This window comes from Ixodes scapularis, unplaced genomic scaffold (assembly GCF_016920785.2).
Source record: "Ixodes scapularis isolate PalLabHiFi unplaced genomic scaffold, ASM1692078v2 PGA_scaffold6__148_contigs__length_123643588, whole genome shotgun sequence".
In the NCBI taxonomy this organism is placed as follows: Eukaryota; Metazoa; Arthropoda; class Arachnida; order Ixodida; family Ixodidae; genus Ixodes; species Ixodes scapularis.
The window spans coordinates 116,000,847-116,018,290 of NW_024609881.1; the positions used below are offsets into that span (position 1 = coordinate 116,000,847).

A 17,444-nucleotide genomic window follows, 5' to 3' on the forward strand; every position below is an offset into this window, starting at 1 on the left:
TTACAGTCAACCTGGCGAAATGTCGGTTCGGACAAGGCAGAGTAAAGTACCTAGGCCATGAAATAGGCTCTGGATTTCACGCACCAGACCCAGAAAGGGTTGCCGCGATTCAAAACTTAAGACGGCCAGAGAACAAAAAACAGTTGAGGAGTCTCTTAGGATTGATTAACTATTATCGAGATTATATTGAAGGGTATTCAGAGATAGTGCTTCCACTGACAGTGTTGACGAGAAAGCAAGTACCGAATGCACTCCTATGGGGTGAAAAAGAACAAGACTCGTTTGAAACGGTGAAGAGGAAATTGATAGAACTGCCGAAACTTGCAGCCCCATCGTTGACGCGGAGGTTTATTTTGTCGACAGACGCGTCGGAGAAAGCGGTCGCCGCATGCTTATCGCAGAAGAGCGACGGCGGGAAAGAACTGCCAGTTGCGTTCTTGAGCTGAAAGTTGAATGAGACACAGAGTAGGTGGTCAACAATCGAGAGAGAAGCATTTGCAATTGTATGGGCACTAGAACAGTTGGAAACTTGGTTGTTCGGATCGGAAATTTTGGTTCGCTCTGATCACAATCCATTGCGGTACGTAGGAACGTCGTCGCCAAACAGCGCACGATTAACACGCTGGGCATTGCCCCTGCAAAAGTATAATTTACAGATAGAACATGTGAAGGGGACCAAAAATGTGCCGGCAGACGCCCTATCTCGACTGGGTCGGGCCTGAGCAAATTGGGGGTGTAGCGAGACGAAACAGTCGGGTTAACCAGTCCACACCTCTATCGTCACTCAATGCGCCTTGCTGAAAAAAAAAAGAGTGCAAAGTGACGCGGTTTTTGTAACCATCGTTCATTTTTCCCGGCATTCGGGTCTCTGCTACGATATGTATTGTATTTGTGGAAAAAAAAGGGTAAAGTAATTTTGTTTTTGTAACTATTGTTTATTTTCCTCGTCATTCAGGTGCCTTCTACTATGTATTGTAATTTGTGTTCATGCAGGGTATGTAGGCCTTTGTGATTATAAGGTGTAAAGAGAAAAAAAAAAAAGAAGGGTTTCAGATGAAGGATAGACATGTCATGCCACGCTTAGGTGTGCATGACTGGTAGGTGTGCTATCAGTGGTTATCAGAAGCGAGCTCAAGTGGTCACGAGGGTGATGTTGATAGCGGATGGAACAGGCTGATAAAGAGCGGGAAAAAGCGTTTTTGGGTAGGTTGGATCCGGGCGTGGTGACGGAAGGTTGTATCTCGACACGACGGGAAGGAATAAATCATCTGAAGCTATTTGGACAAGTGTCTTCACTACATATATATAAGCAAAAGTAAGCTGCGCGGTCACAGCAGCCATAGGATGATAAAAATAAAATTATAATTTAATGGCGAAAGAAGTCACGGAATAAAAAAGGGTGAAGTGCCGAAAAAAAGTTGTATGAGTTTACGAGAATAATCAAGGCTGGGCGCATGAACGCTAGTTACGCGGGAAGCAAACTTGAAAAAGGACGGAATAAAAGTCAAGGTTAAAACACAATATATATTGTAGAATGCATTTGTCACTCTAACTTAAGCACTGAACATTCAGTGTTTGAAATCTGTGACTTCAAGTACTGCCCAAATGCGATTTTGGGCGCTCTTCTCTAAGCGAGACATGCAGAGAGCACGAGATGCATGCTCTTTGAACATAATGAACTTTGAATAGTAAAAATAAAGAGTAGTGCAAGGAATAAGCGGAATCGGTAGAATTGCTGATTTTCGGTTGATGTGTTCATGTTTTTGATTTTTTTAAGGGTTCGCGATATGTATTTGTTTTATACACTGAGACTTTGAAATTAAGCAAGCACTAAATACAGTGCATTTTCCCCGATATACCCGCATATCTCATAAAAATAAACAACAAACAAAATTTTTTTTGATTCGCAAGTTTATTTAGGTACTTGCTTCTAGGGGCACTGTGTATTTTTAGCACGGTCCTTTTTATTTTACTCCAGGTTATATTTAAGTTTCAGATGTTGAAAATGGAAGGAAAAATGTATTTCTAAACGTGTTTCAGCTGATAAAACGCACTTGTTGTATTTAAGTCTCCTACCTAAATAGTTTTCTAAAAAGTGTAATTGTAATAATATCATTAAATACATTTTTGTTGAAGTTTTTGGAAGCGGCATTCGTGTCCAATCATGCGTTTGCTCACGACTGCTGCATCAGTGATCGAGTGGAAATCTCTTCCAATCAGCGCTGACAGGAATCTCATACGAACTGCAGGCCTTATATCCTATCCGTACTGAGAAAATTCAGTCCTACGGCCTTGCTATATAAGAAGCGTTGACGATACACGACTGCTGCAACAGTGATCGAGTGGGAATCTTGTCCAATCAGCGATGACACGAATCTCATGCGAACTGCAGGCCTTATATCCTATCCGTACTGAGAAAATTCAGTCCTACGGCCTTGCTATATAAAAGGCGTTGACGATACACGACTGCTGCGTCAGTGATCGAGTGGGAATCTTGTCCAATCAGCGATGGCACGAATTTCACCTTACCTGCAGGCCTTATATCCTATCCGTACTGAGAAAATTCAGTCCTACGGCCTTGCTATATAAAAGGCGTTGACGATACACGACTGCTGCGTCAGTGATCGAGTGGGAATCTTGTCCAATCAGCGATGACACGAATCTCATGCGAACTGCAGGCCTTATATCCTATCCGTACTGAGAAAATTCAGTCCTACGGCCTTGCTATATAAAAGGCGTTGACGATACACGACTGCTGCGTCAGTGATCGAGTGGGAATCTTGTCCAATCAGCGGTGACACGAATCTCATGCGAACTGCAGGCCTTATATCCTATCCGTAGTGAGAAAATTCAGTCCTACGGCCTTGCTATATAAAAGGCGTTGACGATCCACGACTGCTCCGTCAGTGATCGAGTGGGAATCTTGTCCAATCAGCGATGACACGAAGCTCATCTGAACTGCAGGCCTTATATCCTATCCGTACTGAGAAAATTCAGTCCTACGGCCTTGCTATATAAAAGGCGTTGACGATACACGACTGCTGCGTCAGTGATCGAGTGGGAATCTTGTCCAATCAGCGATGACACGAATCTCATGCGAACTGCAGGCCTTATATCCTATCCGTACTGAGAAAATTCAGTCCTACGGCCTTGCTATATAAAAGGCGTTGACGATACACGACTGCTGCGTCAGTGATCGAGTGGGAATCTTGTCCAATCAGCGGTGACACGAATCTCATGCGAACTGCAGGCCTTATATCCTATCCGTAGTGAGAAAATTCAGTCCTACGGCCTTGCTATATAAAAGGCGTTGACGATCCACGACTGCTCCGTCAGTGATCGAGTGGGAATCTTGTCCAATCAGCGATGACACGAAGCTCATCTGAACTGCAGGCCTTATATCCTATCCGTACTGAGAAAATTCAGTCCTACGGCCTTGCTATATAAAAGGCGTTGACGATACACGACTGCTGCGTCAGTGATCAAGTGGGAATCTTGTCCAATCAGCGATGACACGAACCTCACCTGAACTGCAGGCCTTATATCCTATCCGTACTGAGAAAATTCAGTCCTACGGCCTTGCTGTATAAAAGGCGTTGACGATACACGACTGCTGCGTCAGTGATCGAGTGGGAATCTTGTCCAATCAGCGATGACACGAATCTCACCTGAACTGCAGGCCTTATATCCTATCCGTACTGAGAAAATTCAGTCCTACGGCCTTGCTATATAAAAGGCGTTGACGATACACGACTGCTGCGTCAGTGATCGAGTGGGAATGTTGTCCAATCAGCGATGACACGAATCTCACCTGAACTGCAGGCCTTATATCCTATCCGTACTGAGAAAATTCAGTCCTACGGCCTTGCTATATAATAGGCGTTGACGATACACGACGGCTGCGTCAGTGATCGAGTAGGAATCTTGTCCAATCAGCGATGACACAAATCTCATCTGAACTGCAGGCCTTATATCCTATCCGTACTGAGAAAATTCAGTCCTACGGCCTTGCTATATAAAAAGCGTTGACGATACACGACTGTTCCGTCAGTGATCGAGTGGGAATCTTGTCCAATCAGCGATGACACAAATCTCATCTGAACTGCAGGCCTTATATCATATCCGTACTGAGAAAATTCAGACCTACGGCCTTGCTATATAAGAGGCGTCGACGATACACGACTACTGCGTCAGTGATCGAGTGGGAATCTTGTCCAATCAGCGATGGCACGAATTTCACCTGACCTGCAGACCTTATATCCTATCCGTACTGAGAAAATTCAGTCCTACGGCCTTGCCATATAAAAGGCGTTGACGATACACGACTGCTGCGTCAGTGATCGAGTGGGAATCTTGTCCAATCAGCGATGACACGAATCTCATCCGAACTGCAGGCCTTATATCCTATCCGTAGTGAAAAAATTCAGTCCTACGGCCTTGCTATATAAAAGGCGTTTACGATACACGACTGCTGCGTCAGTGATCGAGTGGGAATCTTGTCCAATCAGCGATGACACGAATCTCACCTGAACTGCAGGCCTCATATCCTATCCGTACTGAGAAAATTCAGTCCTACGGCCTTGCTATATAAAAGGCGTTGACGATACACGACTGCTGCGTCAGTGATCGAGCGGGAATCTTGTCCAATCAGCGATGACACGAAACTCATGCGAACTGCAGGCCTTATTTCCTATCCGTACTGAGAAAATTCAGTCCTACGGCCTTGCTATATAAAAGGCGTTGACGATACACGACTGCTGCGTCAGTGATCGAGTGGGAATCTTGTCCAATCAGCGATGACACGAATCTCACCTGAACTGCAGGCCTTATATCCTATCCGTACTGAGAAAATTCAGTCCTACGGCCTTGCTATATAAAAGGCGTTGACAATACACGACTGCTGCGTCAGTGATCGAGTGGGAATCTTGTCCAATCAGCGATGACACGAATCTCATGCGAACTGCAGGCCTTATATCCTATCCGTACTGAGAAAATTCAGTCCTACGGCCTTGCTATATAAAAGGCGTTTACGATACACGACTGCTGCGTGAGTGATCGAGTGGGAATCTTGTCCAATCAGCGATGACACGAATCTCATGCGAACTGCAGGCCTTATATCCTATCCGTACTGAGAAAATTCAGTCCTACGGCCTTGCTATATAAAAAGCGTGGACGACACACGACTGTTCCGTCAGTGATCGAGTGGGAATCTTGTACAATCAGCGATGACACAAATCTCATCTGAACTGCAGGCCTTATATCCTATCCGTACTGAGAAAATTCAGTCCTACGGCCTTGCTATATAAAAGGCGTTGACGATACACGACTGCTGCGTCAGTGATCGAGTGGGAATCTTGTCCAATCAGCGATGACACGAATCTCATGCGAACTGCAGGCCTTATATCCTATCCGTAGTGAGAAAATTCAGTCCTACGGCCTTGCTATATAAAAGGCGTTGACGATACACGACTGCTGCGTCAGTGATCGAGTGGGAATCTTGTCCAATCAGCGATGACACGAAGCTCATCTGAACTGCAGGCCTTATATCCTATCCGTACTGAGAAAATTCAGTCCTACGGCCTTGCTATATAAAAGGCGTTGACGATACACGACTGCTGCGTCAGTGATCAAGTGGGAATCTTGTCCAATCAGCGATGACACGAACCTCACCTGAACTGCAGGCTTTATATCCTATCCGTACTGAGAAAATTCAGTCCTACGGCCTTGCTATATTAAAGGCGTTGACGATACACGACTGCTGCGTCAGTGATCGAGTGGGAATCTTGTCCAATCAGCGATGACACGAATCTCACCTGAACTGCAGGCCTTATATCCTATCCGTACTGAGAAAATTCAGTCCTACGGCCTTGCTATATAAAAGGCGTTGACGATACACGACTGCTGCGTCAGTGATCGAGTGGGAATCTTGTCCAATCAGCGATGACACGAATCTCACCTGAACTGCAAGCCTTATATCCTATCCGTACTGAGAAAATTCAGTCCTACGGCCTTGCTATATAAAAGGAGTTGACAATACACGACTGCTGCGTCAGTGATCGAGTGGGAATCTTGTCCAATCAGCGATGACACGAATCTCATCTCAACTGCAGGTCTTATATCCTATCCGTACTGAGAAAATTCAGTCCTACGGCCTTGCTATATAAAAGGCGTTGACGATACACGACTGCTGCATCAGTGATCGAGTGGGAATGTTGTCCAATCAGCGATGACACGAATCTCATCTGAACTGCAGGCCTTATATCCTATCAGTACTGAGAAAATTCAGTCCTACGGCCTTGCTATATAAAAGGCGTTGACGATACACGACTGCTGCGTCAGTGATCGAGTGGGAATCTTGTCCAATCAGCGATGACACGAATCTCATGCGAACTGCAGGCCTTATATCCTATCCGTACTGAGAAAATTCAGTCCTACGGCCTTGCTACATAAAAGGCGTTGACGATACACGACTGCTGCGTCAGTGATCGAGTGGGAATCTTGTCCAATCAGCGATGACACGAATCTCACCTGAACTGCAGACCTTACATCCTATCCGTACTGAGAAAATTCAGTCCTACAGCCTTGTTATATAAAAGGCGTTGACGATACACGACTGCTGCGTCAGTGATCGAGTGGGAATGTTGTCCAATCAGCGATGACACGAATCTCACCTGAACTGCAGGCCTTATATCCTATCCGTACTGAGAAAATTCAGTCCTACGGCCTTGCTATATAAAACGCGTTGACGATACACGACTGCTGCGTCAGTGATCAAGTGGGAATCTTGTCCAATCAGCGATGACACGAATCTCACCTGAACTGCAGGCCTTATATCCTATCCGTACTGAGAAAATTCAGTCCTACGGCCTTGCTATATAAAAGGCATTGACGATATACGACTGCTGCGTCAGTGATCGAGTGGGAATCTTGTTCAATCAGCGATGACACGAATCTCATCTGAACTGCAGGCCTTATATCCTGTCCGTACTGAGAAAATTCAGTCCTACGGCCTTGCTATATAAAAGGCGTTGACGATACACGACTGCTGCGTCAGTGATCGAGTGGGAATCTTGTCAAATCAGCGATGACACGAATCTCATCTGAACTGCAGGCCTTATATACTATCCGTACTGAGAAAATTCAGTCCTACGGCCTTGCTATATAAAAGGCGTTGACGATACACGACTGCTGCGTCAGTGATCGAGTGGGAATCTTGTCCAATCAGCGATGACACGAATCTCATCTGAACTGCAGGCCTTATATCCTATCCGTACTGAGAAAATTCAGTCCTACGGCCTTGCTATATAAAAGGCGTTGACGATACACGACTGCTGCGTCAGTGATCAAGTGGGAATCTTGTCCAATCAGCGATGACACGAATCTCATGCGAACCGCAGGCCTTATATCCTATCCGTACTGAGAAAATTCAGTCCTACGGCCTTGCTATATAAAAGGCGTTGACGATACACGACTGCTGCGTCAGTGATCGAGTGGGAATCTTGTCAAATCAGCGATGACACGAAGCTCATCTGAACTGCAGGCCTTATATCCTATCCGTACTGAGAAAATTCAGTCCTACGGCCTTGCTATATAAAAGGTGTTGACGATACACGACTGCTGCGTCAGTGATCGAGTGGGAATCTTTCCAATCAGCGATGACACAAATCTGATCTGAACTGCAGGCCTTATATCCTATCCGTACTGAGAAAATTCAGTCCTACGGCCTTGCTTTATAAAACGCGTTGACGATACACGACTGTTCCGTCAGTGATCGAGTGGAAATCTTGTCCAATCAGCGATGACACGAATCTCATCTGAACTGCAGGCCTTATATACTATACGTACTGAGAAAATTCAGTCCTACGGCCTTGCTATATAAAAGGCGTTGACGATACACGACTGCTGCGTCAGTGATCGAGTGGGAATCTTGTCCAATCAGCGATGACACGAATCTCATCTGAACTGCAGGCCTTATATCCTATCCGTACTGAGAAAATTCGGTCCTACGGCCTTGCTATATAAAAGGCGTTGACGATACACGACTGCTGCGTCAGTGATCGAGTGGGAATCTTGTCCAATCAGCGATGACACGAAGCTCATCTGAACTGCAGGCCTTATATCCTATCCGTACTGAGAAAATTCAGTCCTACGGCCTTGCTATATAAAAGGCGTTGACGATACACGACTGGTGCGTCAGTGATCAAGTGGGAATCTTGTCCAATCAGCGATGACACGAATCTCATGCGAACTGCAGGCCTTATATCCTATTTGTAGTGAGAAAATTCAGTCCTACGGCCTTGCTATATAAAAGGCGTTGACGATACACGACTGCTGCGTCAGTGATCGAGTGGGAATCTTGTCCAATCAGCGATGACACGAATCTCATCCGAACTGCAGGCCTTATATCCTATCCGTACTGAGAAAATTCAGTCCTACGGCCTTGCTATATAAAAGGCGTTGACGATACACGACTGCTGCGTCAGTGATCGAGTGGGAATCTTGTCCAATCAGCGATGACACGAATCTCATGCGAACTGCAGGCCTTATATCCTATCCGTACTGAGAAACTTCGTGCCTACGGCCTTGTTATATAAAAGGCGTTGACGATACACGACGATGACACGTATACAACTTAACTCGATGCATGTAGATCTGCGTGCACAGTTGCTCGATCCGGTACAAAGTGAAAAAACTTTTTTTCACCTTATTACTTTAGGTTGCTGTTTAGAAGGTAGAGAGCTTAGTGGTATCTCCGAAGCAATTCCAGGGGCTTACGTCTTTCTCGAGTAGCGATTTCACTTCCGCCCTCAGTTTGTCTTGGACGTCTTGATGCTTGGCCAAAAGGTGGGCGGTGAAAGACAGGGCCGAACTGACCGTCTCAAGCCTGGAACAGAAACCGAGTTTAAGGTCCCGTTCACGCGCTTGCCTTTGTCTAGAACCGAGCTCTTGTGATCTGTTACGACGAGGCTGAAGCCTAGATTAAAGAGCCTAGATTGAAGAGCCTAGACTGAAGAGAGGGTTCATCTATGACCCTGTGGAGCGTTTGCATTTTAATGGCCAACAACCCACCCCGCCTATTGGTCGAAGTACGCATGCGCTGTGTTGTCGAGTGGCGACGAGGACAGCGGGCAGAGACGTTCGGAGATGGTCGAAGCTTTTGGCGCCCCCTCACAGCTCGTATTGCATAACGCGACCCACAAACCACGTGACCTCCCACGAGCAGTCGGAAACTGTCTGCAATACAGGCTCCTTCGTGAACACACGGGCACGCTTGCGTTATCAATGAGGTGACCCAGCACCTCACTAAAGCGAAGGTTTCTTGCATGTTAGAGATCAATAACTCTACATACACTTTATGAGAAGATCGTTTATAAGATTATTTAATTATTTTTTTTAAGTCCGAGAAATAAATAATGATTCCCCCTCTCCCCCAAAAGAAGAAAAAAAGGAAAGATGTGCATGGCTTGCACTAACGTCCCTTCGCGCTCTTTTGACCATCATGAAAGAAAGAGGAAGGTACGAATTTAGAGTGACGGGTTAATTTTTTATAATGTTCTGGGAGGAGAATAGCATTGTCCGGGCAAATCTGGGAGACACAAATGAGGGTCCTGGGAAAAGGGGGGGGGGGGGGGCTCCCTCTTCCCCTCTTCTCTGGTGGCGATCGGAGCGCTCTTCTGATGACATTACGTGCATGCCATGTATGTCGTGCAATTCAGTCATGACGATAATGAGAAAGCCCGAAAGTAAAATTGTTACAACCGATTATCGTTGAATCTGGAATGAATAGCCCGCTTAAACAGGTGGTCCACCACTGCCTGATAGATAGTGCCACTGAGCTCTTTCTCCGCGAGACATTTTAAAGGGTTTTAAGGCACACGATCGCACAAAGCAGTCGCAATTGAGTGTTTGAGCCAGCCTTAATGATGACCCTGCTGGCTGCACTGAAACTAGAAGGCTTAACTGACAATGAAGGGGATCAAAGAAACAAAAATAGAAAAAGCTATCCCTTGTGAATCCACAGTGCAGTCAAAGCGATTAAGGCGACAGCTTATCGGACTCTAAATTCGGAGTCACGCGGCTCCTAGATCATGCAAAAGACACGGTGCTCACTGCATATACGTGATGACAGAATTAGGGCTGAACCGTACGGAAACGATTTAGCGAGCGACGAGACGAGCGACGGCGGCGGGAGCGACGAGAGTCAGCGACGAGCGACGAAGATTTCTCACTGTCGCACGTCGCGTCGCTCGAATTTCTAGAAAACGTCGCTCATCGCCTTGGTTGCTTGCTCCCGTCGCTATCACGCGCTTTTAAGCTTTTAACCCCCGAACAATCTTAGCGCTTTTAATCCTAAAAAAAGACGCAAAAGAGAACGCCATCATGCGGTTTGCTTCGTCACGCGACTGACCGAGCGACAGCGAAGCGGGTCGCCGGCTCTTGTCTCGTCGCACGCCGCATCGCTTACATGCGGTTTATACTTTATATACGGCCGTAACCTCCTTCATGATGGAAGCATGTACGCCTAAAACATGCCCGCAGACCATTTCTGTACGACCAACGAGACAGGATGGTATAGAGGGAAGAGGCACGACTCATGACAGTGTTTGCAGGCTGTCTTTTGTATGGTGTGTAAGCAGTGTGACTGCAGCTCTGTCCTTATGCCCCTTACGTGAAGGTATACCGTCGCCAACGCATACCACGCTGGAAGGGTGAGACAGTCGTCTGTAACCCTAAAACAGCGTGACGTTCCGTGAAGTTATCATGTCGCGTGACACCCTGGCCTCACCTGACACCGGGAAAAACACCTGACATTTTGACTTCACGTGGCGTCGTGACGTCCCGTGTACGCGACGTCATGAGGATGACAATGCCGAAACGTATGTTTCGGCATTGTCATTCGCTGAGTTGCCTCCGTAAGTTGCGGGGATTGGATCTCCGAGGGTGTTTTGCGAGAAAGTCGACGCACGGGCTTTAATGATAGTGTGTACGCGCCATTCCGAGTGGAGAGAAAGGAACATAACAATTATCGCAGAAAAAGAAAAGAAAAAAGGCAACGATAACTTGTTTTTGCTTACAGCTAAAGAAACGCGAAAGGTCTGGCTTATTGCGTTGGTGGCCCTTGCTTCGCGATTCGTTCAGTGGTGTTCTTATCGAATTATACTACAATTTGATTGGTTGCGGGACGATAATAAGACGCTCTTCATTGGCCACATCATGCGCTCCTTAAGTTGTAACTCAAGCTAGAAAGAAAACATACTGTTACGTTAAACGACCTTTACGAGGCGTACACCCGCCGGCAATATGAAGGTGAACACCTTATCTGGTTTCTTGCCTGTTTTACGGCTCCCTAAAGCTATATTAACTCTGTATGTCTCAAATGGTACGTGGCTTGTGTGTCTAAACTTTGCGTTCTAAACTTCTTCTGGAACAGAGCTTGTACCAAAACTTGCAGGAGCGTCAAAAACAAGAAGAGGGCTGTTCACCTTCATATTGCATACGGGTATACCTTGGTACAGTTTAAACTCATTATAACAGACCTTGATTTTGACCAAGATTCTAGTCTGTTGTAAAAGGAGTATGTTGTATGCAGGTTTGAAGTTGAGTCAATGGTGCATAGAGGGAAACCAACTGAGCTTCACAAATTGGTATGTTATATCCAAATGTCTGTTGTAACCAGGTCTGTTATAATGAGCTTCGACTGTACCTTGTCATTTATTCGCGTGTTCTGAATAATATTTTACGCTAGACATCACCCTGAAATCATAAAAAGTTGGGCATTGGCGACTGTTGCAAACGGTGTCATCCTGGGCACCCTACGTGGCGTGTGAGCTGCAACAAAAAGCAAACTGAATTAGTATATTTGTGTGATACCCTGAGATGTAGGTTGTAATACTCAGCGAATTACCGCAGGATTAAATACTTAATAAATTGGTCGACAAAACTGCCTGCAATCTCGATCTTGCGGTATTTTAGGAATGCATATTCGCTAGGACCGGTATTTCTTTCTTCTTTATTATTTTATTGTTAAATATAATGATAAGACCTGGAGCAAAGTATTTGAGATAAAATATTTGATTTAGGTTTTATTTCGCAGTGTTGTTCTAATTATTTTTATCTCACGAGTTTAGAAAAAACAAAAACACTCTTAACCTATGTTGTCTTGCTTTGGCGAGCATAAACCAAAGAAAATGGCACAAACAAAAATGACTAGCTGCTCAATATTCCACTCATTTTATTGGCTATATATCTATTTAGTTTTACAAGCTTTCCCCTATAAACAAAATATAATCAGCGAAAATATGGTGTCTATCGCGCCTCCAAGTTTCGCATCAAATAAAATGGTCCCTCGATTTCTTCCTGATGACGTCATAAAAGTATCACACTGTCGCCGGCCGCGATCCTGGCGGCGTCACAGGAGTGATGGTAGATGTGGCAGACGCCTGTTGTGCTACACGTCGCTCTCCAGTTTGACAGGACACGGAAGCTTCAGCAGACAGAAGTGTGGACTCCGCGACGGCAGCGACACTCGCGTTCGCTCGTACTTTCTTGCCGGGACATCTTGTACCAACCGCCAGGATCGTGACATCCAACAACATGACACGCCGACTTCTGCGAGGTCTTTTGTGTCCACCCCGAGACCACTTTCGATGTATGGGCCGGATAAGACGCTAAACACACCAGTCGAGGACATGTGCCACGCACCGTACCCAAAGTTAAGTCATCGAAAATACCTTGTGGTATACTAAATGTGGTATACAATAAATAGCACAATTTCTATCTCAAAGTGTTGCAATGTTTTCTTCATCAACATCAAAAATCGGAAAACATTTTCTGTCCTCCAGTGCTCTATACATTTCTTTTTGTTAGGCATTCTGTGCATCTAGTTCTTCTGCAAACACTTGGTAGAGCCGATTGCTTCAATCTACGGAGAGAGCTAGATGAATGACGAGGCTGATTATTTTACTTAATAATTCAATCCATCAATTGTATATAAAATAAGCACATAACACAGTGCACAAACCCAGCTGAATGCGTATCCTCCTTGGCTAGTCTTAGATCTATTCAAAATGTCCGAATGTTAGACCTAAAAAAACAGTCTGCTCTGTGGCAATGAGCATGTTGTTTCCGTGTGCTCAGTGCAACAAAGCGGACTGCTTCTTTAGGTATCGACACATTTTTAGCACTGAATTTTATGCGAAAAAAAAAAAAGAAAACACGAACAATGCGAAGCAACATCTTCCTTCGTATTGTCCGTATTTTTAGCGTATTATCCGGTGATGAAAAACCAACTAGCCCAATTTGACATCTCGCTATTGTGACCTCGCCATCCATCGAGCTCTCTTGGTAGATTACAACGACTGGCTCTCCCAACGTTTTGTTGCGGGAAAGTGGATTTCTTATAGCGTGCGCTTTATGACGTCGCCTTACCACGAGCCAGCCTGTAGGCTTGGCTGATATGTTAGAAAACTTTTCGTGGCTGTCTCTGGACTACGCTATGTCTCAATTTCTAGTCAAGAACAACTAGCCTATTTTATTATGCTGTCTACATTTATCCGGTCCACAAAACACAGTCACCATAAGTGTTTTCTATCGCGAGGTTGACCGAGCCTGGTTTGAAGAAATCAGTGTTGTCGTCCGTCGCGAACTTTGCACTATACTTTGTTTCAATTTATCTGCGAGCGAAGCCAAAGCTAGAAGCGCGAGCCCAGCGCTTTCTGCGTTTCTCCGCAGCTTGCGCGCTCGGGCAAAGCCTGAAAGCACGGAGCTTCCGTGCTCGCGCTTCCAGCTTTGCCTTCGCTCACGCATAAAGCGCCGTTCACACATATGCCACCGAGTAAGACCGAGAGAAACAAGACCGGTTTCTAAGCCTCTTGCGACGTCTTAGGGCCAGCTTCGCTGCAGCGCATCCGGTCCTAAAAAGTCACAAAAGGCTTAAAAACCGGTCTGGTCTCCTTCTGGCTTACTCGGTCGCAAGAGTGTGAACGGCGCTTTAGATGAAACGAAGTAGAGAGCCACAAGAAGGTGAACAAAGTGTAGAGAATTGGCATTTTGTGCTCCGATTATCTTGCGGCCGCCTCCATGTTTGTGGTTACTGCAGAATTCTCAAACTGTGGCATTAAAATTAAAAAAAAAGGAAGCAGTCTGTCGACTCTATACATATGGTGTCGGCGAGCTCAGCCAATATTGTCCCGGATAAAAAAGGGTACAAAAATGTAAAAATAAAAATAAAAATTTAATCGAAATACTTGTTCCAGAAAAAAAAAAGGGGGGGGGGGGGGAACGAGCGTTTAGAAAGCAGCAGCAAGCGTGGTGGTGTCAGCGTGACAGCGGGCTAGGGCCAGAGTCTTTGAGTCGGCAAGGCCACCCTAGGCTCCTTACCTACTATACTCGGTATTTCTAATATTCTGCCTAAAATGTTCGAACGTCGAACTAGGGCGAGATTCACTCGGCAAGGACATGCTGACCTCCTAATCTTTTACACTCGGTGTCTTGAACGACATGATTAAAAACAGCGCAAAAGACGGAACAAAAGTAGGAGCCCTCAGGACGGACGCTGCCCTCCTGTGTGCTTCTTCTAAATTTGTCCCGTCCTTTTCCAATGTTTTTAATAATGATGTTAAACAGCCAACTAGCCCAGCAATCTACCCTTGTACGGCATCGCGAACATTCGTCCAAGAATGTTCGGGCGCTCCTCACATTAGGGTTAAGGGTAAACGCGAATCGTCTAGAAGTATGGGGTAACCTTCCCACTGAACTCTGCACGCGGCGATATCGTTTCTTTTTTATCGGTCACGGACGGTTTTAATATTTCTACAGGGCGGAAAACAGTTTTCTGCGATTTCAGATACGACTTTAGATAACTGGTGACAAGGAGTTTAAGCCCCAAGATGGCTGAAGTGTAGTTACTATGAAGCGTAGCGAATTTAGTGGCTATTCGGGACCAACTGAAAGTGGCAGTAGGGTTCGCTGCAGGCACGTAACCAAAAAGGGGGGGGGGGGGGGGGGCATGGGGCCCGGTCCCACGCCCCCCCCCCCCCCCCCCTCGAAAAAAAAAAAATCCTGGCTACGTGCCTGGTTTCCTGAAAGCTACAATTTCAAGCATTATTGTTTTCCCTAAAAAAAAAGGTAATAATTTTTATGCTTATTTTCAGTCTGGTATTCGAATTTAGGTGACAAAAATATAGACAAAGCCGTTCCCAACTCAATTCTTTTAAGTGCTTCATGCTCCCTTTAGAACCTGCTATTTTATTGTTTCGGTCACTGCCTTATTGGTCTGTGTTGTCCTTGGTATTGAGAGCAGTCACAATAAAGCAACACAATTGGCATGTTCACAAAAAGTTCAAAGCTTCTTGATTAGTTCTTCGGCGTTCTTGTCGGCAAATTCTACAATCTCATTGGCTGCGGAGCCAGAATAAGATGTTCGTCATTGGGCGCGCACTCTGGGTTTCTTAAGCGGTGCAGTGACTATAAATGGCAAAGAATCCCTTGGCCTATATAAATGAACCCGGCCCACTTCCTCACTCTGGTCACCCGGCATAATGCACCTCAAAATGTATACTTACAATTTGCCGAGGGATCAGCACCATTCGAATGATTGGTGCGGTTAAGCTTCGTCTCTGCGGCGCTTTGTTCTTCGGCGTTCAGCAACAGCTGAAGCAAATCATCATTCCCTGTCTGTCGAATAAGCACACGTTAGGGATAAGGACTTCCTTCGAGGTCTCTTCGAGAGCCCCATTACAAAACCCCGTCAGGCAACATTGGTGATCGCCATTTATAGGTTCGCGCCGAACGCAGACGCCAAAAAACACTCGTGTCCAATGATTGTTCAGAGTACGTTCCCAAACAATGGAGGACACGACTACTTAGTTCAGCAGATCTTAGATCGCTCGCACTTTTAGGAAGGGGCAATTAGGGTTACCTCCATGGGGACCTCGCAGCATGTATCGTTCCCGTGCTCGATCGATCGGTATTTTAGTGCGCCATATGTGTTTAGCGTTTGTAAGCCCGAGTGATCTTTATTTGAGTTTTGTTTTATTATGGTGCTTTTGGGGTGTTCTTCATTCGTCATAATCATGGTGCATTTTGTTTCCATGGAGTAATCATGACCACCTGTCGGTTTTCTAAACCGATTAAGCGACTGTGATACCAACAAACATTGAACATCTCAGGCAGGTTCACACAATCACGTCTGCTTACAACCGAGTGCCCTTTAAAGCACTTAAAATTTCTTACGATGGCTGGATGGATGGATGGATAGATAAATGAATAGGACTGAGGCCTTTGAGTCGGGCGGCGACTTGCGTCACCTTGCCAGTGTTTCTTCGTCTTTTTTTTCTTAGCATTTATTTAACATAGAGATATATATCTTAATACTGATTGTCTAGATATATAAATATGAGTGAGCACACTAGCGCATCCATGCAGTTACTACATATCGCCTATTCTTTTGTGCATCATTCCTTGTTGGCTTGGAAAACGTCTGAGAATTTTACAAATGACCAATTCTTATAGATTTGATATTGAAACCACCGTCAAAACCTTTACTCTGTTGAAATAGATTTCAAACGTCCCCTCATCGATGGCACCACCGTGCCAGTGCATGCGCTCTTCCCTTTTTTGAGATCACAAGAACTCGGACCCAAAAACACAGAAATGTGCACGAAGGAGCCTTCAGACACACTACTTCAGAATGAAAAAAAAAAAGAATGCCAAGCAGAGATTTCAGATGTCACGCGAACGCGTAAACGTGCCTTATAGGTGCACTGAATGGGTTACTGAGACCGTCATTTTATGGCGGTAACGCGATTTACTTACTGAAAGCACCCCAAAGATCTAAAAATTACAGTCGTACGAGCCTATGTCTCTGCTAAAAAAAAAAAAAAGAGAAAGAAAGACGTTTACAATTCTTTGTAATGCCGAATTACAGCACAGCTCTTGAGGAGGAGGAGGGGAGGGTACGAAGGAGGGGGTCACGTGTGACATCAGACGTGACGTAACGTGTGACGTCACGAGGGTAAACTTTTTCCGCAAATTTTTTTTCCGCTTAACTCAGCAGGAAAAATTTTCCGCTAAATTTAGTGGAAAAAGGTTCGCTACAAATTTAGCGGGAAACGTTTACCCTCTTGATGTCACGCGTGACGTCACGTCTGACGTCACGAGGGTAAAGGGTAAAGGCCTACGAAGCGTCTCGCGAGCAGCGCATCCTGGGAACAGTCTTTGTCCAGGCACACACTCGCTCAGTGGATCGCACGAACTATAAGCATGCACACCAACACAGGTACACGATAACAGCACACGACAGATGGCAAGAACGTCGGGTTCAGATCGCAGAAAAAAGCGTCTCACACATTCCGACTGCTCCAACTGGCCCCAACATCCCCAGTCCCGAATATGACGAGCTCGCACAAGAGCTTTTGGGAAAGCGACCGTCGTCGGTGTGCGGG

The 17,444-nt window shown here is 45.6% G+C and overlaps 1 protein-coding gene across 1 annotated transcript in view; it reads right to left on the minus strand.

Annotated features, from left to right (window-relative positions):
• The window catches only part of LOC121838308 (cytochrome P450 3A16-like), a 41,344-nt gene extending 29,523 nt beyond the window's left edge, over positions 1–11,821 (minus strand). Inside the window, exons 1-2 of the mRNA XM_042294489.1 lie at positions 11,754–11,821; positions 8,776–8,884 (exon numbers count right to left, since the gene is read on the minus strand). Of these exons, the coding sequence (XP_042150423.1) occupies positions 8,776–8,884; positions 11,754–11,803 (159 nt within the window). The 5' untranslated portion in view covers positions 11,804–11,821. The remainder of the gene's footprint in view (positions 1–8,775; positions 8,885–11,753) is intronic.
• Between the last annotated feature and the right edge of the window lie 5,623 nt (positions 11,822–17,444).